General features: G+C 42.2%; 1 protein-coding gene and 1 non-coding gene across 2 annotated transcripts in view; one reads left to right on the top strand and one right to left on the bottom strand.

Moving 5' to 3' along the window:
* Positions 1-22,839, top strand: part of LIMA1 (LIM domain and actin binding 1) — a 138,643-nt gene that overhangs the window by 45,809 nt on the left and 69,995 nt on the right. The window contains exon 2 of the mRNA XM_049783376.1: positions 3,427-3,569. Within this exon, the coding sequence (XP_049639333.1) occupies positions 3,451-3,569 (119 nt within the window). The 5' untranslated portion in view covers positions 3,427-3,450. The remainder of the gene's footprint in view (positions 1-3,426; positions 3,570-22,839) is intronic.
* LOC126023131 (small nucleolar RNA SNORA51) lies at positions 2,026-2,157 on the bottom strand. The gene has a single exon (XR_007500338.1). It is a non-coding gene; the product is annotated as a small nucleolar RNA SNORA51 (small nucleolar RNA).

Raw genomic sequence — 22,839 nt, 5'->3', positions numbered from 1 at the left:
GTTACTCCTGGCTATGCGCTCAGAAGTCGCTCCTGGCTTGGGGGACCATATGGGAGGCCGGGGGATCGAACAACGGTCTATCCTAGGCTAGCACAGGCAAGGCAGGCACCTTACCTCTAGCGCCACCGCCCGGCCCCCGGCCCCAGTATTTTTATTTTTTAGATGAAGAAACTAAATCTGAAAAGATTAGATATAGTTTGATTAAGATAACCATGTTATTTCCTCTGAAATTTATCTGGGGCCTTAACAATAGAGAGTTCAGCAGATAGGTTATTGCCTTGTATGTGGCCAACCTGGGTTTGAGTCCCAGCACCATATGTGATTCCTTGAATACAGAGCCAGGAATAATCCCTAAATACCATTGGATTTGACTCTAAATATGACAAGGGAAAAAAAAAACCTGAGGGGGTGGAGTATTACCACAGTAAATAGAACATTTGCCTTGGGTTCGATCCCCAGCATCCCATATGGTCCCCCGAGCCCACTAGGCATAACTCCTGAGATTTGCCAGGTATGGCCCCCAAACAAACAACAAACAAATAAAACAGTGAAGTCTATCTCCCTTTAAACTATTGCATGCACTAGAGAAGGAATAGGTGTTGTACAGTGTATTACTGAAACTTAATCAGAAACAACTATGAAATTGTGTATTTCATGGTGATTTAATTTTAAAAATTATTTAAAATGAGTCCAGAGTGGTGGTGCAGGTGGTAGGGCATTTGCCTTGCATGCATTAACCTAGAATGGAGAGGTTCAATCCCCAGCTTTCCATATGGTCCCTGAAGCCAGAAGCGATTTCTGAGTGAATAGCCAGGAGTAACCCCAGCACGTCACTGGGTGTAGCCCAAAACCAAAACCAAAAAAAAACCAAAACCAAAATCCACAACGCTTGCATGCTGTGTCCCCAGCTTGTTCCCTAATACCGGTGGTTAGTGCTGTAGAGCTTACTTGGGCAGTGAGGGCAGCCAAAAGAAACTTGGATATTGGTAGAGCCTAATTTGGACTTCACTCAACTGATATGCTAATTACACTTCCCCTGGGAGGTAACTCAGAAGAATGGAGCATTTTACTCCAAATGTGACTTGGAACAGCCTTAAATTCAGGAAAAAGGCAATCAGTATTTACACAATGGAGTCAGTTTAATAAAACAATGCAACTGGAAGGAACCTTAAAGATCATCTACTCTAATCTCATTTTACAAAAAAATACAACTCAAAGATACTGAACCAAATTTTCAGAAATGTCTGTTTTTGTTTCGATATTTTTTTACTTTATTTAAAGAAAATGCATTACATAGTTTACACAGTTGAACATAATACTTTTATTTCCAGACCAGTGAGAGCAAAGTTATTATTAGAAAAATGAATAGAGGGTCGGAGAGATAGCATGGAGGTAAGGCGTTTGCCATGTATGCAGAAGGACGGTGGATCGAAAACTGGCATCCTATATGGTCCCCCAAGCCTGCCAGGAGTGACTTTTTTTTGGGGGGGGTTTACACCCGGCAGTGTTCAGGGGTTACTCCTGGCTCCACGCTCAGAAATTGCTCCTGGCAGGCTCAGGGGACCATATGGGACGCCGGGATTCGAACCAATGACCTTCTGCATGAAAGGCAAACGCCTTACCTCCATGCTATCTCTCTGGACCCAGGAGTGACTTCTGAATGTGGAGCCAGGAAGAACCCCTGAGCACTGCCAGGTGTGACCCAAAAACTAAAAAAAGAAAAAAAAATCATAAAGAAAATGAATAGAGGGGCCAGAGTGGTGGTGCAGGTGGTAAGGCACTTTCCTTGCACACACTAACCTAGGATGTACTGCAATTTGATCCCCCCTTCCCCATGTCCCATATGGTTCCCCAAGCCAGGGGCGATTTTTTTTGGTCAGGGGCGATTGCTGAGTACATAGCCAGGAGTAACCCCAGAGCATCACCAGTGTGGCCCAAACACCAAAAAGAAAGAAATAAATAAGTAAATAAATAAATAAAATGACTAGAAAGAAAAAGAAAGAGAAGAAAGGAAAATTTTTTCTTTCATGTTTCCCCATTCACAATACAAACCAGGCAAAAGGCCTGGGCTGAGGTGAATATGGGGTACATTTACCGTGCTTCCTCTTTCTATACAGTTGTGTGAAGAACACAGCCTGTGGGAAGCACCAGGAGGCCAAAAGAAAATTTTTTTAAAAAGGGAAGAAAAAAGTACAATAGCAAGCACATTTGTGAAAATTATTGAATTATTAATGAGGTCATTAATACAGTGGCAGAAGATTTAGCAAACTCTTGTTGTTAGCTGTCCATTCTGTTAAATTGTTATGCTCCTATAGAGATGACAGCATCAAACAAATGAAGTTGTCCAGAAATTCAAAGCACTGTTACTCCTATGTGACTTTTAAGAGCATGTACTCAGCTCCAGGCCTTCTGGAAGAAAGAAAAAATGGGGGGGAAGTGTTTGTGCCTGCACTCACTCCTGATGATATCAACCTAAATACCAGCATACCTGAAGTTTGCTCAGATTGGTTTCCCTGAAGAAAATTGTAGAGGGGTGCCAATATAGGGACACAGGCAAAACAACGATTCTGGGTGATGCATGCAGCAGGCATAGCTTCAGCAGGGCAAGGGGCTTGGCTTGCCCTCTCCTCTCAGGATTGCCAGCTTTCTGCAGTGTAGCTACTGTAACCATGATTTTCATGGCTTGGTTTATATCTCTTGAGAGAAAAGAGTAAGTCTATGAAGCTAGCCCAGTGCAAACATGGTGACTGCCTTTGTGGGCGTGGTTCTGAATGTTTTTTTTTTTTTTTGGTATCAGGAATCAAATCCAATAAATTATACATGTGATGTATGCAGGACAAGAACTTTAACCCCTGTCCTGTCTCTCTAGTCCAATCATATACTCATTTTTTTGTTTGCCATAAAGCCATACCCACCTGTACTCAGGGCTTACTTCTAGCTCTGTACTCAGGTATGGTTTTCAGGAGACCATATTTAGTGCCAGATTAAAATGTTTAAACATTAGCCAGATAAGTGCAAAGCAAGTGTTTTACCTGCTGTAGTTCTCTCAGCCCCCTCCCCATACCCAGCATGCTTTCTTAACAATGAATCACATTCCAGTAATGTTTTTTTGTTTTTTGTTTTTTTGGGGGCCACACCCGGTGACGCTCCAGGAGTTACTCCTGGCTATGGGCTCAGAAGTCGCTCCTGGCTTGGGGGACCATATGGGACACCGGGGGATCGAACCACGGTCCGTCCTAGGCTAGCGCAGGCAAGGCAGGCACCTTACCTCTAGCGCCACCGCCCGGCCCCTCCAGTAATGTTTTTTGAGAGAACCAGTAGAAGAATGTGGATTGCTCGTATTGGTCTTTCTGCTTTGTTTAATACAACACTGGGTGCTGGAGAATTCCCTTTGTGTCTAATATTCTGACTTTCTTTGTTACATAGGTATTTCAGATATCTGTGGACAAGATGGAATCCTCTCCATTTAATAGACAGCAATGGACTTCAGTATCATTGAGGGTAACAGCTAAGGAACTTTCTCTTGTCAACAAAAACAAATCATCAGCAATTGTAGAAATATTCTCCAAGTAAGTACTATTCCTAGTCCAAAAAAACCATCTGTACTGAGCAATCATCAGCATGTTGGGAAAAGAGTTAAGTCTGTAAAGTGGCGTTATTCAGCACCTTCAGAATTTTAAGCACCATATAAGGCACTGTGAGAAGGAGGGCAGATACAATAGATAAAATTTAGAATAGGGGCCGGCGAGATAGCACAGCAGTAGGGCGTTTGCCTTGCACGCAGCTGATCCAGGACTGATGGTGGTTCAATTCCTGGCATCCCATATAATCTCCCAGGCCTGCCAGGAACGATTTCTGAGTGTAGAGCCAGGAGTAACCCCTGAGTGCTGTGGGTGTGACCTAAAAACAAAAACAAAAAATAAAAAATAAAATAAAATTTAGTATGTTCTCTGTCACTTAATTTTTGTTCAGTTGAAGAAAGAAAAATTACAACCATGAAAGATAATTATAAAACACAATTATTAAATAAAATGTCAGCAAGTCCAAAATAAGAACAAGATATAAAAACGGTGCTAGAGAGATGCCATAGGAGTTAGGGCACTTGTCTTTTATGCAGCCAACCCAGTTCAATACCCAGTATCCAATACGGTCCCCTAAGACCACCAGGAGTGATTCCTAAATACAGAGTCAGGAGTCAGCCCTGAACACTGCTGGGCGTGGCCCCAAAACAAAAAAAGATATCAAAAAGAGAGTTTTTGATCAAAAATGATCAAAAACTGATCATTCAGGTCAGACACTGGGGCCAAAGAGATAGTACAAGGAGTAAGGTATTTATTTGCCTTGCACATGGCTTATCCAGGTCTGATATCTTCCACCTGTAGTTCCTGAGCCCTGTCAGGAGTGACTCCTGAATGCAAAGCCAAGAGTGAGCCTTGAGCAAATCCAAGTGGCCCTCAAAAGACAGAAACTCTTTTAAAAAGCTCTCAAATGGGATGTGTTTTCAGGCAAGGTTTGATTTCATCGAATAAACTATACCTGTATTATCTGATATGATAGTCACCACCTAAGTTGCTATTTAAATATAGATTGTAAAAAGGAGAATAACATTTTTTATTTAATTACCAATTGCACTAGCCATATTTCAAATGTTTAATAGTTACATGTAGCTGGAGGCAACCCTATTTGCTGTTGCAGAGCATTCATCATTGCACAACGTTCTTTTAAACAGCCTGCTTTTGTAAATGAAAGCTGATCAGAGCATAAAGTTTACTTTTATATTGTCTATCAATATTTTTATGCTGTAAGAGCTGAGTTGCAAAGCTGCTGCAGAGACTGTATGACCCTCACAGTCTAAAACATTTACCATCTAAATATATGTATACTTTACACATGCACATTATACAAATATACTTTCTTAAACTTTCAAGATAAGATTTTTTGAAACTTGCTTTGGACTGCTCTTTGGTATGTGGGCCTCTTTCCTGTTTATTTTATATCCCTGTTGTGTGACATGGTGCTTTGAACACTCAGAAAATGTTGATGATGGACTGGAGAAGTTTTCCAGGAGGTCAGGAGGTCATGCTTTTGCCCTGCATATGGTGTATTAGCTGTGATCCCTGGTTTGAATCCCTTGTACCTCATATGCTCCCTAAGTACTACACCATTGGTTATTTATCAACCTCCCACTTCTTTTTTTTTGGGGGGGGAGGGGGTCACACCCTGCAGTCTGGAGTGCTCAGGGGTTACTCTTGACTTTATGCTCAGAAATTGCTCCTGGCAGGCTCAGGGGACCATATGGGATGCCGGGATTCCAACCACTGACCTTCTGCATGCAAGGCAAACACCCTACCTCCATGCTATCTCTCCGGCCCCCACTTCTTTTTTTTTTTTTTTTTTAGTATATTTTTTATTTAAATAATATGATCATAGTTGGGTTACAGTCATAACCAGAGTACCCCCCCTTCACCAGTGTAACATTACCCCCTTCCCCCTTACCATCCCCTGCCTGTATTCGAGACAGACATTCTACTACAGTTATTTGTTTTTAAGTTCAGTAAGTTGTATTTTTTTTTCTTAAAGGATAAGAGTAAAGGTGTTATAGTGGCAATCGCCGTTGTTTGCATAGGTCCAGAAAAATGGGGAAAATGGAAAAAAATCTTTGACCTGATTACAAAAAGGCCTCACCCCAGAAGTTTATTGTCATAAGACCGACTCTGGGTTCCAGGCATACCAGTCCATCCAACTCCAGTCATTCTCAAGATCCCGGTGAAACTTTTGCACACTTTAGCTATTGTTGGTATCAGATTCTTATATTTAAAGACTCTGGATTCTGTGCATTTCTTTCATCGATGTCAGGCTGATGTGGAGCATCCTCTAGTTTCAGCATACCATTAAATGCGGAGCAATCTGCCCTGCATGCAGACTGTTGCTGAGTCGTCTGGGTATTGGGAGCACTCTTTGGAGTAAGTCAATGTCAAAGCAGTGGTAGGTCTTCCCTGGTAGAGGCTTGGATCCTGGTAATGTTAAAGACAATTGTGGTTGTTTCCATAGATGGTATCCATTGTTCAGGTGTGTGTGGTCGATGCCCATTCTTCTGAGGCCTAAGCCAAATCATTATGCCAATGTTCAGGATAAAAGGCCTAATTACATTACCAAATTTGTGTTCCCATCTCTATTAGATAAGAACTTGTTTGCGTATGTGTTATTTTTTCCCATTTTAATGTGTCTATGCAAAAGAGAAGCAATGCCACAAGATATTGTTGGTGCATCTGGGGGCCAACGAATAAAGTCCAACATTCCCCGTAACTTGGTACATACATGAAATTTATACAGTGATACTCTTCTACCAGTATTGCTTATAAAACAGATCTCAAAGGGGGAAATCAAACAATCAAATAACAAATCCAATGGGCAAAATTGTCACTATATAAGGATATTTGAAAAGAGTTATAGATGTAAAGGGAATACATCTGAGATATACAAAGGAGATACATGTGACCCTTTTATGTTTTAAAAATAGTCAAGAGGTGGGCCCGGAGAGATAGCACAGTGGTGTTTGCCTTGCAAGCAGCTGATCCAGGACCAAAGGTGGTTGGTTCGAATCCCGGTGTCCCATATGGTCCCCCGTGCCTGCCAGGAGCTATTTCTGAGCAGACAGCCAGAAGTAACCCCTGAGCATTGCCGGGTGTGGCCCAAAAACCAAAAAAAAAAAAGAAAAAAGAAAAAGAAAAATAGTCAAGAGGGACGGGGGTGTTTCCGAGACACCACTTTGTTTTGTTTGTTTGTTGGTTTGTTTTTGGTTTTTGGGCCACACCCGGCGTTGCTCAGGGGTGACTCCTGGCTGTCTGCTCAGAAATAGCTCCTGGCAGGCATGGGGGACCATATGGGACACCGGGATTCGAACCAACCACCTTTGGTCCTGGATCGGCTGCTTGCAAGGCAAACACCGCTGTGCTATCTCTCCGGGCCCTGGTCTGTGATTTGGACAAGCGAAGAGAGCATGGAGCCATCATGCCCTCCCCTTGTTGCCTGCTGAAGCTTCTGACTCCCTGAGAGGCATTTGCTTCCTAATTGCTGGAAGTTGAAAGTTCAGCAGTCCCTTCCCAGCCCCTTGCAGGAACAAGGAAGCCTGGGGTCTCTTTTAAATTGCACCTCACCGGAACCCACGTGCTGGGACCCTGATCAGTTGTCCATGAATAACTCTGGAAACGGGGAGGAAGGAGAGAAAAGGCTGTGAGGGGCAGCCGAGGCTGCATCTTCACCTTATCTTGGCCAAAAAGCCTACAGCATGGAACTTGCCATGACGCGTTGCCTGCTGAAGCTTCAAACTCCACCAAAAAAATTACTGTGAAAGATATGTAATCCACCTTGGCCAAAACAAAAATCCTTAGTACAGAAAAATGGTTAAATGTGGGGTAACAAGAGCTGGGAGTGAGGGAGTAAAGGAATAAAACCAGCGCCTGCACAGCGTTCAGATAATGACAAGCAGAGGAAGAACAATAATATCCGTATATTTCTCATAAAGTTCCGCGCGGGGGCGCTAGCCCCTGTGCGGTTTCACAATGAACAGGTTTAATAAGAAAAATACCCTGGTAAGTCCTAATGCCAGAACCTATTGTGCTGCTATTCCCACCTAGGAACTCCTCCAAGGGACCCACCTCGCTGCCTTGTCCAGCCATGTAGCCAGGCAAAGCTCTGGAGTTCCGGAGGAAGGAGGTAAAGAGGTGCTGGGGTGACCCATGTCCCGCACCCCTTCCTAGGCCTGATTACAGAGGCCTTTGGCATGGCAGAGGGCTGCCAAATGCCAAGCTGCGTCCCCCACTTCTAAGGAAAAAAAATTTGTTGATGGGGCTGAAGCAAAGTACAGTGGGTAGGGTGCTTGCCTTACACTCAGCTGACCCAAATTCAATAACTGGCATTCCACTGTCCCCTAAGCACTGCCAGGAGTGATTCCAGACTGCAGAGCCAGGAGTAACCTCTGAGCACTGCCAAAAAAAGCAAACAACACAAAATGTTGAATAATTATTACATGTAAAGAATATATCAGGGGTGGCTAACACATTGATTTCACTTCAATAGAGATACCTTAGTCGTGGGAAGGAGCTTTGGAAAGGTGGTGGGCTCACCTCTCGTAGTTCATTAATAGGAAACTGTAATACATTCAAAGGATGAAAAATGGTAAAGATGTAAAAAATGTAGTTTTAGGAATTGTTTCTAATATACATCTAAATGCCAATAGGAGGCTTCTGTTGATCTGTAATGTCACCTTTTCTTCCATAAATAAATACAATGCAAATAAATACATATAAATAAATACAAATAAACACATAAATACAAATCTATCTATTCTTGCTTTGTAGAAAATATTGCCCTTCCTGGAGTCAGAGTGATAACACGGCAGTAGGGCATTTGCTTTGCACACTGTCGACCCAGGATTGACATAGGTTCCATCCCTAGCATCCTATATGGTCCCCCCATCCAGGCGCAATTTCTGAACGCAGAGCCAGGAGTTAGCCCTGAGGGCCGCCGCCAGGTGTAACCCAAAAAATTAAAAATTGAAAAAAAAAAGAAAATATTGTCTTCTGTTTTGTTTTTTGGGAGGAGGCTATTTGAAGCCACACTTGCAGCTTAGGTTTACTTCTGATTCTGTGTTCAGATATCTCATCTGATCATTCCTAATCATGTCTCAGTGATTTCTGAGTTCAGAGCCTGAGTGCTGCCAGGTATGGCCCCAAAATAACAAAAACAAATAAACAAAAGAATCACATGGGATAGCTTGCAGGCACCCCATGTAATTTTTTTTGTTTGTTTGTTTTTGTTTTTGGGGCCAAACCAGCAGCACTCAGGGGTTACTCCTGGCTCTGTGCTTAGAAATTTGTTCTGTTTATGACTGGAACCCAACTACAATCATGATGCTTAAATAAAGATATTATTTTAAAAAAAGAAGAAGAGGAGCCGGAGTGATAGCACAGCAGTAGGGTGTTCGCCTTGTACCCAGCTTATTCGAACAGATGGTGGTTCAAAATCCTGGCATCCCATATGGTCCCCCGAGCCTGCCAGTCTATAAATGTTTCAGTCTGTAAATCCATCCAGGATTGCCCTACCGCTGTGCTATCACTCCAGCCAAAATCTAAATGTGGCTTACCATTCTGGAGTCTTCCATTATTTGCCCTGTGTTTTTTTTTTTTCACTTTTGTGTTTCTTCATGACATCTTGCTTGCTTTTCTGTTCCCACAATACTCTGCCTGTATCACCTATCAAAAACCTTCATTCTGCTTAATGTTCAAGTTTACTGCATAGTTTACAAATTCATCTCTTCCATTATATATTATTTCCAAACTTCTCTGAAGGTAAAAATCACTCAGAGTGGGCTGGAGTAATAGTATAGTGAGTAAGGTAAGTGTACTGCATGGCTATATGAAAGATGAAGTAGAAGGTAGGGAGATTTCGTAGGGAGAATGACATGATCTGGAAAGTTGCTTATGGAAACAATGTTAAATGTATATAGGAGAGATGTGAGAAAGAGAGCATGGGGACAAATCATAAGAACCCAACTGAAGGGGCCGGAGAGTATATAGCATGGAGGTGGGGCATTTGCGTTGCATGCAGAAGGATGGTGGTTCGAATCCCAGCATCCCATATGGTCCCCCGAGCCTGCCAGGGGCAATTTCTGAGAGTAGAGCCAGGAGTAACCCCTGAGCTCTGCCGGGTGTGACCCAAAAACTAAAAACTGAAAGAAAAAAAAAAAAGAACCCAACTGAAACCCTCTAAGGGTTGGAGCAGCTGGATTTCAGGCAATTTGAAGAAGTGATTAATGGAACTTGGAAATTCCCTGTTTTGCAGAGAAACTCACATTCTTGCCCTTTTCACCCCCACTTAGCACCATGCCTCTTTAAATTTGTCCTTCCCTTGACATGTTTTCTGTGCCTGAGTTGTAGCTGCAGCTCTTTCTGCACATACTTCTCTGAAATTCTCTGGTTCTTGTGATCAGAGATGCTTTTCTCCTACATATCCACTGTCATTTTGAAACTTTCCCCCAAAGTCGTAAAGCTATGCTTTGAGTTCACTGTCCACCTGCATAGTACTCACTATCTTCTTCCCTTCACCACAGCCTCCTTGTAAGTCCTTTGCCTTCACTAGGTATTTAGGTGGGGTGTTTTCTTAGTAAAAAATGAGCAAAAGGATTTGGGGAGAAACCATAAGTTCCCAAACATTTCAAATGTCCCCTCAAATCAATAATGACACCAATAAAGAATCACTAGTCATGGGGTCAGAGTAGTAGCACAGCGGTAGGGCATTTGCCTTGCATGCTGCTGACCCAGGACCTATCCCCACATCCCATATGATTCCCCGAGCCTGCCAGGAGCGATTTCCGAGCACAGAGCCAGGAGAAACCACTTAGCATTGCCGAGTGGCCCAAACAAACAATAAAAGAATCACTAGACATAGGAACTGAAGAGCTAGTACCTGGGTTAAAATGCTTGCCTTGTATCAATGAACCCTAGTTTGATTCCCCCCACCCCCATCATATATTGTCACCAGCTATCACACCAGAATCATTCTGAGCTGAGAGCCAAGAAAAGTCCCTGGGGGTTTTTCACCGAGAAAGATCAAAAGTAATTCAGAGGGCAACTTCTCATGCATAGTAGGCTAACTTTCTTTTCATAAAGGTTACATGGGAAAATGATAGTTACATAGAATTGAACCCATTAATCAGAATCAGTATGTTGATACTATATTAGACTTTATACAAATAGATTTTTTTTTGTTTGTTTTTAAGCCAGACCTGGCAATACTTCGGGGTTTCTCCTGGCTCTGCACTCTGGAATTACTCCTGGTGGTGCTCAGAGATGCTGGGAATCAAATTCAGGTCAGCCACATGCAAGGTCAATGCCCTACCTGCTGTACCATTGCTCTGGCCCTGAAATAGATTTTTTTTTTTTTTTGCTTCTCTTGAGGAGAGGAGAGGAGAGGAGAGGAGAGGAGAGGAGAGGAGAGGAGAGGAGAGGAGAGGGGAGGGGAGGGGAGGGGAGGGGAGGGGAGGGGAGGGGAGGGGAGGGGAGGGAAGGGAGAGGAGAGAAGAGAGACAAAGAGGAGAGAAGAGAGACAGAGAGAAGAGAGAGATAGAGACTGACAGAAAGAGACAGAGTGAAGAGAGACAGAGACAGACAGAGAGAAGAAAATAGATATTTTTAATCCTAATAAAAATCTGTGAGTATGGGGGGTAGAGGAGGACCGTCATCCCCAATACAGAGGAATAAATTGTTTGTCTTGATGTATTTCAATATCCGACTTTGCCCTACCCACTATACTATTTCTTCAGCCCCTATTTTCTTTTATTTATTTTTCATTTGGGGACCACACCTGGAGGTGTGGAGAACTATATCATATGAGAAATATGCAAAGGATGCTCTCTAGTTCTTTGAGCAAACTTCTTTGCTCTCTAACTATCTTTTTTGGGGGATGGGGGGACATATGGCAGCATTCAAGAGTTACTCCTGGCTCTGCACTCAGAAATTATTCCTAGCAGGCCTGATGACCATATAGGATGCTAGGGATCAGACCCAGATTTGCTGCATGCAAGGCAAACTCCCTACTGGCTTGTATTATCATTCCAGCCCCCTCTCAAACTATCAATTGATATCCAGAGGAACCTACATAGGCTAGTTCTGGAAAGAAAAGGAATATCTAAAGGACTGAGGTTAAATAAATAGTACAGAGAATTTGTCTTGCATGCATCTAGCCCAAGTTCAATCCCTACAAGTATTTGTGATTACTTCTTTGAACACCTACAGGAGTGACTCCTGAGTACAAAGTCAAGAGTATTTCCTTGGGGTTGGAGCAATAGCACAGCGGTAGAGGGTTTGTCGTGCATGCTGTCAACTCAGGATGGACCCCCATTCGATTCCCAGCATCCCATATAGTCCCCCAAGCCTGCCAGGAGCAATTTCTGAGCACAGAGCTGGCAGGAACCTCTGAACGGTGTGTGGCCCCAAAACAAAACAAAAAAAAGTATTTCCCGAGTATCACTGGTATGGACTAAATACCCACCTCCAAAAAATAAAATCTAAAGAACTGAGCTTGGGTCTATCTACTCAATTAATTTCTCTGCTTTGATTTCCATTATATGTTAAATATATAAATTTATATATTTATAAATATATTATAAATATAAATATAAATATAAATTTTTATATTTATATTTAATATATAATATAAATATATAATATAAATATAAATATAAATATAAATATAAATATTTATAAATATAAATATATTATAAATAAATATAAATATATAAATAAATATAAAAATTTAAAAAGAGGAGGTCCGGGACGATAGCACAGCGATAAGGTGTTTACCTTGCATGCGACCAACACAGGACAGATGGTGGTTTGAATCCCGGCATCCCATATGGTCCCCTGTGCCTGCCAGGAGCAATTTCTGAGCACAGAGCCAAGAGAAACGCCTGAGCACCGCCGGGTTTGACCCAAACCTCCCCCCCCCCCAAATTAAAAAGAGGGGTCAGAGAGATAGCACATAGCACAGCGTTAGAGCATTTGCCTTGCATGTTGCTAACTCAGGATGGACCTATATTCGATCCCCGGTGTCCCATAGAGTCCCCCAAGCCAGCAGCGATTTCTGATCTCATAGCCAGGAGTAACTAACCCCTGAGTGTCACCGGATATGGCTCAAAAACCATATAAATAAATAAATACATAAATAAATAAATAAAAATAGAATGGTATGGGAATAAAAAACTTAAAAAGCACTGATATGACTAACCTTTGTCCCATTTCTCTGGTAAGTAACTTCTGGGAAGCAATTATGACTGGACATTATGCATCAACATATAGTTTTTCCTACTTTTTGAAAGTAGAATATTCCTGTTTGCTATAATTTTGTAATTTGTTTTTAGTCTATAAATGGTCAACTTTTTCATATAAAATAATGGCAATGGTGTTCCAAGAAACAAAAATAATTTACCCAGCACAACATTCTTTATTCTTCTTTTGCAGAGGCAAAAATAGGCCTAGGACATTGATCCTTTACTTCCTGCTCTACTTATAGACCTGTACCCATTTGAGAAGTCCAAAACAAAAAAAAAAAAAACAAAAAAACAAAAAACAAAAACAACCCAGAGATAATATTGTGGTATATGGGACTCTTCTTTCTTTAAAAAATAAAATTAAAAAGAAAAACATGAGGGAGGGAAGGAGGGAGGGAGGGAGGGAGGGAAAAAAAAAAGAAAAACATTTTTCACTTTTTTTTTCCTGTTTCATCTGTAATACTTTAATGGTGTAATTGTTAAAGAAGAAAATACATTACCCAAGCCTCTGTAGTTTCCATTTTCTCTTTATGTTTTCTTTATTCTATATGATTGCATACAAAGAGTCATGACTCAGGAACTCTGTTTTCTGGTGTTTGAAAGGTCTCAGGCACTACTATTATTATTACTCCCTGAATAATTTTAGCATCCTCAGCAGCTGCCTGCCTCAGAGCTAAGCATTAATGAGCATTTGCACTATTCAGCCCTTTGTGGGATATTTTGTTTTGTTTTGTTTTATATTTGTTTTAGGCCACAGCCATTGTTACTCAGCAGTTTCTCCTGGTTAAATAGAGTGCTAACTTGGTTGTGTGGAGAAAAGGACTCTCATTTACTGCTGGTGGGAATATAGACTGGTTCAGCTTTTTTGGAAAACAATATGGATATTTCTATTTAAAAAATCAGAAATTGAGCTTGCATATGACCCAGCAATATCACTCCTAGGAATATACCTTAGGACAGTGATGGCTAATCTTGAGCCCCAGTGCCAAACTGCAGCACAAAAACAAAGAATTTCCTCAAAAGTGCCAGCACGTCAATTAAACCTTAATAACAAGATTTTAGTACCTAAAAACTCTTTATAAATTTTATAAATTTATTAATTGCAGACCTTCCGCGTGCCAGCTGCAAGGCCTTCACATGCCACTGCTGGCACACGTGTCATTGGTTCGCCATCATGGCCTTAGGAGCCCAAAAACACAATGCAGAAAAGCCCTCTGCATTCCTGTGTTCACTGCAGCACTATTCATGATAGCCAGAATTTAGAACAACCCAAGTACCCAAAAACAGATGATGGATAAAGAAACTGGTATGACAATCAAATATTATGTAGCTGTTGGGAAAGTGAAATCATGAAACTTGCTTATACTGGCTGGATATGAATAGTATTATGTTGAGTGAAATGAGTTAGAAGGAAAGGGCTAGATATAGAATAATCACATTCATATGTGGAATAGAAAAGATAAGATAGTATAGTCATGATATCCAGAGACAATAGATAGAAACAAAGGTCAGGATGACCAGTCCATGGTAGGAAGCTTGCCATAAATAGCAGGGACAGAGAAATAGATAGGACAGAGAAGGAAACACTATGACAATGATAATTGGAAATGATCACTCTGGACAAGAACTGAGTGCTGAAAGGAGATAAGATGATATGCATGATACCTCAGTAACAATATTGAAAAACATACTATCTAAAAGAATAAAAAGGAGGGAGTGAGGGGGGAGAGAGAGTGAGAGAATGAAAAAGAGAGAGAGAAAGAGAGAGAGAGAGAGAGAGAGAGAGAGTGTGAGAGAGAGAGAGAGAGAGAGAGAGAGAAGAATGTCTGCCCCAGAGGCGGGTGGGAGAGAAATTAATCAGTGGTGGTAGAAAATGTACAATTGATGAGGAAATGGCTATTGTACATTGTATAATTGAAACTCAATCATGAGCAACTTGTAACTGTGAAGAAAAAAAAAATAAGCCAGGATCAGAGCTAGCACAAAAGTAGGGCGTTTGCCTTATACGCAGCCAATCTGGGTTCGATTTCAGCATCTCATATGATCCCCTGAGCCTGCCAGGGGTGATTTCTGAGCGCAGAGCCAGGAGTAATCCCTGAGTGCTGCCAGGTGTGCCTCCCCTTCCCCCCCAAAAAGCAAATGAAAAGCGTTGTTGTAACCAAAATGTTTAAATAAATTAAATTAAAAAAAATACTCCTACCAGGTTTTGGGGAGCATATGGCTTGCCAAGGACCAAATCTGGATGAACCCATATGCAAGGCAATCTCCTGTCCATTGTTCAGGTCCCTATTTAGTCTTCTATGAAACATAGGGAAGATGAGAGAACAAGAATATCTGAAAAAAGGGTCAATAAAGGGGACCTAGAAACAGTAATAAAGGGATGCTGGTATTCTGGTGGCAGGCATAGTGTAAGCAACATTTTATGCCTAGAATTGTAATGTCAATTGCAGTCAAAGTTTCCAAAAGTTAAAAAAAAAAAGTGGAGTGGGGCTTGAAAGATAGTACAGTGGATAGGTGCTAGCTTTGCACTCTACCCTGGCATCCCATATGGCCTCCTGAGCAATGCCAGGAATGATCCCTGCACACTATAGGGAATAACCCTGAGAACCACCTGGGGTGGCATTAAAAAAAGTGAGATAGGGAGAACCTTGGAAAAGAAGTGGGATGAAATTTCAATTAATGAAATCTCATGGCTGGGGCCGGGTAGGTGGCGCTGGAGGTAAGGTGTCTGCCTTGCAAGCGCTAGCCAAGGAAGGACCGCGGTTCGATCCTCCGGCGTCCCATATGGTCCCCCCAAGCCAGGGGCGATTTCTGAGCACATAGCCAGGAGTAACCCCTGAGCGTCAAACGGGTGTGGCCCAAAAACCAAAAAAAAAAAAGAAATCTCATGGCTAATACTTTCCCCCTCAAATTCTGATCTTCTCTCCTCAAAATCAGTGGCCATTTTATTGTTATTTTTTTGTTTGTTTGTTTGGTGTGGTTTGATTTTTGGTTTTTGGGCCAAACCCAGTGATGCTCAGTGGTTACTCCTGGCTATGCACTCAGAAATCGCTCCTGGATCGGGGGACCTTATGGGATACCGAGGATCGAACTGAGGTCCATCCTGGGTCAGCTGCCTGCAAGGCAAATGCCCTACTGCTGCGCTATCACTCTGGCCCCTTGTTTTTGTTTTTGGGTCGTTCCTGGCAGGCTCAGGGGACCATATGGGATGCTGGGAATCAGAACTGAACCACCTTCAGTCCTGGGTAGTCATTAAATGCCCTACCGCTGTGTTATCTCTCTGGCCCCTCTTCTCTTTATTTTTGTCATAAAAATTGCTGTCTGTCAGTGCATTTGACTGAAGTTTGAGGCCTGACTCCTAGCCTCATTCTGAATTACAAAGAATTGTGCATTTGCATCCCTTAGTATTCTGAGAGTACAACATGCAAAAGTACCAAGAACCTGCTAGGAGAAAAGCAGTGGGGTGCTGTCAGTACTTGCTACTATTTAGCAAGTACTTCCTTACAAATATTGGGTGGTGATATTTAAGAGGGAGTTTTTTAAAAAACCTTTGGACAGCCACCTATGCTCTACCGTTGTTCATTGCTGGGAAGGACAATAAAAGTTGAAAATTGGTTTTATCTTCCTTCTTTCACCTGTTTTTGTTAAAATTGTAATGGGCTGGAGTGGTGGCGCAAGCGGTAAGGCATCTGTCTTGTCCGCGCTAGCCAGGACAGACTGCAGTTCGATTCCCGGCATCCCATATGGCCCCCCAGGTCAGGAGCGATTTCTGAGCTCATAGCCAGGAGTAACCCCTGAGCGTCACTGTGTGTGGCCCAAAAACCAAAAACCAAACCAAAACAAAACAAAACAAAAAAAGTAAAAGGTCATTTACTCAACTAACCACAGTGTAAATACCTTGGGAAGACAACTATTGAGCAAGAATAATTGCTGATTGGCTGCTTGCTCTGACTTTTATATGTTATGTCATTGCTGTAATATGCTGTAGGCGATATCTTAGTTATATGGAAACATAAGTTCAAGGCCAGATCTAAGTTCTTTTCTAACTATAATCATTTGCATTTCTACATTCCCATTTTGGGGGATTGTCTCAGACCAAAAGGGAAAATACATGTATAAGGAAGGACATTAACAAAACATCCTTTGTAATGATAGAAAATTGGAGATAATGAAAATCCTTAAAGAAGTATGAGTAAATCACATATATAATAGAATTGGATTGTTTTGTTTTTTGTTTTTTGTTTGTTTGTTTGTTTTGTTTTTTTGGGTCACACCCAGCAGTACTCAAGGGTTACTCCTGGCTCTATGCTCCGAAATCGCTTCTGGCAGGCTCGGGGGACCATATGGGATGCCGAGATTCGAACCACTGTCCTTCCACATGCAAGGCAAATGCTCTACCCTCCATGCTATCTCTCTGGCCCATAGAATTGGATTGTTAAGGTTACCAGAGTCGTGTTGCTAAATCAAAAGGATGTTTGTTGGTCTTTGTCTCATGATTTCTTACCACTTCTTCTTCCCCACATCTTTGCTTTTCTTGGTTTCCCTTGGCTTCCTTTGTCTTCTCTGGCTTTCTCTCCACCTTTCTGTTTGTTATTCGGGTCATAACACTTTCATCTTTTTTTTTCTCTTTAGTTTTTGGGTCATACCCAACTATGCTTAGGGATTACTCCTGGCTCTGTAATTAGGATTCATAACCCAGGTCAGCCACATACAAGGCAAGTGCCTTATCCACTGTACTAGCTCTCCAGCCCTACTTTTTCATCTTCTGATGGCTGTATGCTAAGATCTAGGATTGAGTCCTGGATCATATTGTACACTCTTTGCAGATGATATATTCTCCCAGCTATGGAAGACATATCATATCCCACATTAATATAACAAACTCATATTATTTGTCCAACCTTACCAGATTTGCAAAAGTTTCTCCCATTTCATAGGTTGCCTTTTCACAGTGTTGGTGGTATCCTCTGATGGACATTTTATTGAGGTCCAGTTGAATTTGGCCTGTACTTTCAGAGTTATTCCAAGAAATCATTTTCAAATTCAATGGATTAAGCTTTGTCCCAGTTTTCTTCTCAGAGATCTATAGTTATAAATCAGCAGGGCAGTCCCTCACACCCCCACTCAAGCCCGCCCTCACTTGGCACTGCATGCACCATGCGAGCTGCTCCCTCTTTTGGGCACCTGACCCGACCCTCCACCACCCCGCTGCACCGCCTGTCAATTCCCGCCGCCCACTCCTGTCCCCCCTCCAACTCCCCCTCCGCCCTGACACGGGTGTAGGGGGCAGGGAAGCTAAAGCTTAGCTGGGAAGAGCAGGGGAGGGGAGCGGGCCCCAACTTTCTCTTTCTCCCCTTCCCAAATAAAGATGAGGGTACTCCAAAAAAAAAATCTATAATTATAGTTCTTACATTTATATCTTTATACATATTGACTTTTTTTTCATAGAGTATAAAGAAAGGGTGTACTTCATTTCTTTGTATGTTGTTACATCTTTTCCCAGCATAATTTATACCTTTTTTCTTTGAATGGTCTTAAAATTCTTATCAGAAATTCTTTGACTATATTGAAATAACTCTTCATTTCATTAATTTGTTTTTATACCAATACCATTCTTTTTTGCTTTTATTTTGTTTTGCCTTTTTTTTTTTTTTTTTTTTTTTACAGCCTCTGGTACTCAAAGGCTAATTACACCCTACCCTGTGCTGGGGGTTGAATGCAGGCCACCTGCCTGCAAAACATTTACTTGTATATTGAGCCATCTCACTTGCTTGTTTGTTTGTTTGTTTGGTTTTGGTTTTTGGGTCACACTGGCGGTGCTCAGGTTACTCCTGGCTTCTGCTCAGAATCGCTCCTGGTAGGCACGGGGGGGGGGGGGGGGATGCCGGGATTCGAACCATCGTCCTTCTGCAAGCAAGGCAAACACCCTGCCTCCATGCTATCTCTCCGGCCCCTGCTGTGTTTTTTTTTTTTTAAATATCTTATTAAGGGGCCAGAGTGATAGCACAATGGTAGAGTGTTTGCTTTGTATACAGCTGACCCAGGATGGACCTGAGTTCAATCCTTGGCATCTCATATGGTCCCCTGAGCCAGGAGCAATTTCTGAGCACATAGCCAGAATTAACCCCTGAGTGTCACCTGGTGTGGTCCAAAAAAAAATTTTTTTTATTAAAACTATTGTGATTTACAAGGTTCTTCATAGTTGGGTTTCAGACCTACAATGTTTCAGGGCCAATCCCACCACCAGTGTTTACCTCCCTCCACCATTGTCCTGTGTACTTAGTTTTAAGTCCAACATATGAGAGAGATTATACGATATTCCTCTTTCCTCTGTGATATTCTCTATCCATTCATGTTTCTGTAAATTCTTTCTTAGAGCTACATAGAATTCCATTATTTGACCTTTTCAAATGCTTTTAATTGAATCACCATGAAATACAAAATTATAAAGTTGTACATGGTTGAGTCAGTTGTACAATGTCCGAGTGCCCATCCCTACACTAGTGTCCACTTCCCTCCGCTAATGTCTCCAGTTTCCCTCCCTCCTCCAGCTGACTCTATGGGAGACACTTCTTTTTTCTTTTATCCTGTTAGGCACCGTGGTTTGCAATACTGTTCCTGAAGGGCTGTGCAGCATATCATCTTACCTCCTTTCAGCACCCAGTTCTTGTCCAGAGTGATCACTACCCACTGTCATTGTTATAGCAGTCCCTTCTCTGACCTAACCGCCCTGCCACCACAATAGTGGCAAGTTTTCTACTAAAAATCAGTCCTCCTGACCTTCATTTCTGTTGTCTTTGGCTATTAGTCTCTTATGTTTTCTTATATCTCACAAATCAGTGCAACAATTCTGTTTGTCCTCATGTTTTCATGTCCTTTCTGTATCAGAAAATCTCATTATTTTACTGTTCTGATGGCTGTGTATAAATACCATATAAGTATAAGTAGTACCATAGCTTCTTTAGCTACTAGTTGGTTCCTGAGCACTTGGGTTGTTTCCAGATCTTGGCTAGTCACAGGGGTGCAAATGCCTTTTCTGCATTGTATTTTAGGGTCCCTCCAGTATATTCTCAGGGGTAGAATTGCTAGATCTTATGGAAGCTCAATTCCTAGTTTTTAAGGAATGTTTCCAGAAGACTGGACCAGTCAACATTTCAATAGTAGGCAAGAGTCCCTTTTTTCTCAAATCCATACTAATACTTGTTTTTGTTGTGATGAGTGCCAGTCTCTTTATTGTGAAATGGTATCTCCTTGGTTTGATTTGCATTTCCCTGAGTGAGCATTTTATAGCACAACTGCTTGATCCATTTTTCAGCATTTGGACATTTGAGTTGTTTTCATATCTTGGCTATTGTATTAAGTGCAGCAATTAATATAGCTGACTTTTTACATTTTATTTCATTTGTGGGAGCAGCGCTCTATGGCTTCTCTCAACTTAGTACTGTTGGGGGGGGCACTTCTGAAGGTATTAGGACAGGATGGTGACTAGGATATGGACCAGGCAGTGCAAAGGATTAAACCCAATAGCTCATGCAATTTGAGCTATCTTCCCATTCCTCTTTTTATTTGGTGCTCAGGAGTCACTCTTAGTGGTCAGATAACCATGTGGTAGGGAGAGTGAACCAACTTATTGAGCTATCTCCCCAATCCCCCTTTTTCTGTTTTGTTTTTTGTTTATTTGTTTTTGGGCCACACTCAGTGGTGCTCAGGGTTACTCCTGGATCTGTGCTCAGAAATCGCTCCTGGGAGGCACGGGGGACCATACAGGATGCCGGGATTCAAGCCACCATTGGTCCTGGGTCTGTTGCTTGTAAGGCAAACCCCCTACCGCTGTGCTATCTCTCCAGCCCCTCTTTTTCTGTTTTTATGTCAGAAAATACCATATGAAATCTGAAATCTTACCATAACAGACAATAGAGGAAGTGACTGTTTTGGTTTGAGGGCCACACCAGGGAGTATTTAGAGCTTACTCCTGACGTTGTGCTCAAGGATCATTCTGGGTAATGCTTGTGGACTATATGGGATCCTGAGGATCAAACCCAGGTCAGCTGCTTGCAAAGTAAGCACACTACCTTTTCTATTCTCCCGAGCCCACCAGATGATCTCTTGAACTCTATCTTTTCTGAATTGAGTTCATGCTAGCTAATTAGTTTTTTTTTTAGTTTTTGGGTCACACCCAGCAGCGCTCAGGGGTACTCCTGGCAGGCTTGGGGGACCATATGGGATGCCGGGATTTGAACCAATGACCTTCTGCATGAAAGACAAACGCCTTACCTCCATGCTATCTCTCCTGCCCCAGCTAATTAGTTTCTTAACATGCTACTCCCAGAGAGGCTTATTGTAGGAAATTCTCCCCAGTGATGGTGCTCTTCAAAGAGTGGGTGGGGAAGTTTAGTGAAGACAGTTATGGGTGGTCTGGAGATTTGCTGCAGTTTGGTCCTCCCAGACATCCTCATCCTTTGTCTTCAAATGTAAAAACCGGCTGAGTGGTGGCGCAAGCCAGAGGGCGTGTACCTTGTATGCAATAGCCTAGGATGGACCCTGTTTCCGATCCCCCAAGCCAGGAACGATTTCTTTTTTTTTGGGAGGGGGGTGTCATATCCAGCAGTGCTCAGGAGTTATTCCTGGCCCTACGCTCAGAAAACACTCCTGGGGCCGGGTAGGTGGCGCTGGAGGTAAGGTGTCTGCCTTGCAAGCGCTAGCCAAGGACCGCGGTTCGATCCCCCGGCATCCCATATGGTCCCCCCAAGCCAGGGGCGATTTCTGAGCACATAGCCAGGAGTAACCCCTGAGCGTCAAACGGGTGTGGCCCAAAAACCAAAAAAAAAAAAAAAAAAAAAGAAAACACTCCTGGCAGGCTCGGGGGACCATATGGGATGCCGGGATTGGAACCACCTTCCTTCTGCTTGCAAAGCAAATGCCTTACCTCTATGCTGTCTCTCTGGCCCCTGCCAGGAGCGATTTCTGACTGCATAGCCAGGAGTAATTCCTGAGCATCACCGGTTGTGCCCCCCCTCCAAAAAAGGAAAAGGAAACCTGATGTCCAGTGGAACAGCCCTAAGACTTCAGTGGTCAATAGCTGAGTTTATGTTTTGTATGCCAGAAGCCCATATTCAATCCCCAGAGAGACCCTGAGCACCACTAGGTATGGCACAGAGAGAGAGAGAGAGAGAGAGAGAGAGCAAGAAGAAAAACAATTAGCTTCTATTCTCAGAAATCTTTTTATTTAAATGATATGTGATATTAAATTAAATCTTGATATATTAAAATTAATAGTAAAATTAAATAATAACCATATAAAATCTAGATGTTACACCCTTGGCTTTGTCATTATTTTATGCATCACTAAGTAATATATTGCTAAAAGGACTGCTGTCTACTTTATCACATAGACCTATCTCACATGTCTCTCTTATGCATATACAAAATGGTAAAATGTTTTCTTTAACTGTCTAATTCTAATGTAACCTCTTTTTTTTTTTTTTTTTTTTTTGATTTTGGTTTTTGGGTCACACCCTGTGAAGGTCAGGGGCTACTTCTGACTTTAAGTGTTTTGGTTTTCGGCCACACCCAACAATTCTCAGGCGTTACTCCTGGCTCATTGCTCAGGAATCATTTCTGGTGGGCTCAGGAACCATATGGGCCAGGGACTGAACCTGGGTTGGCCTTGTACAAAAAAAATGTCCTATCGTTCCAGCCTCATAATGTACGGTAATCTCTTTGTTTAGAGGGAGGGTTTGGGCCACATCTGGCAGCACTCAGGAGTTAATTACTCCTGGCTCTGTGCTCAGAAATCGCTCCTGGAATGCTTAGGGCACCATATGGGATGCCAGGGTCAAACCTAGATCTGTTCTGGGTTGGTTGCATGCAAGGCAAACACCTGTGTGCTATCATTCCAGTCCTAACGTAATCTCTTTTTAAGGACATTTTACATGTTATTTAAAAGATATGTAGTGCCCTCAATTACATTTATCTGAACTAAATCTGAAAACGCCAACAACAAACTAAAT

This window comes from Suncus etruscus, chromosome 11, assembly GCF_024139225.1.
Source record: "Suncus etruscus isolate mSunEtr1 chromosome 11, mSunEtr1.pri.cur, whole genome shotgun sequence".
Classification (NCBI taxonomy): Eukaryota; Metazoa; Chordata; class Mammalia; order Eulipotyphla; family Soricidae; genus Suncus; species Suncus etruscus.
The sequence above is the reverse complement of the archived record's forward strand: the minus strand, read 5'-3'. Positions and strand labels throughout refer to the sequence as shown.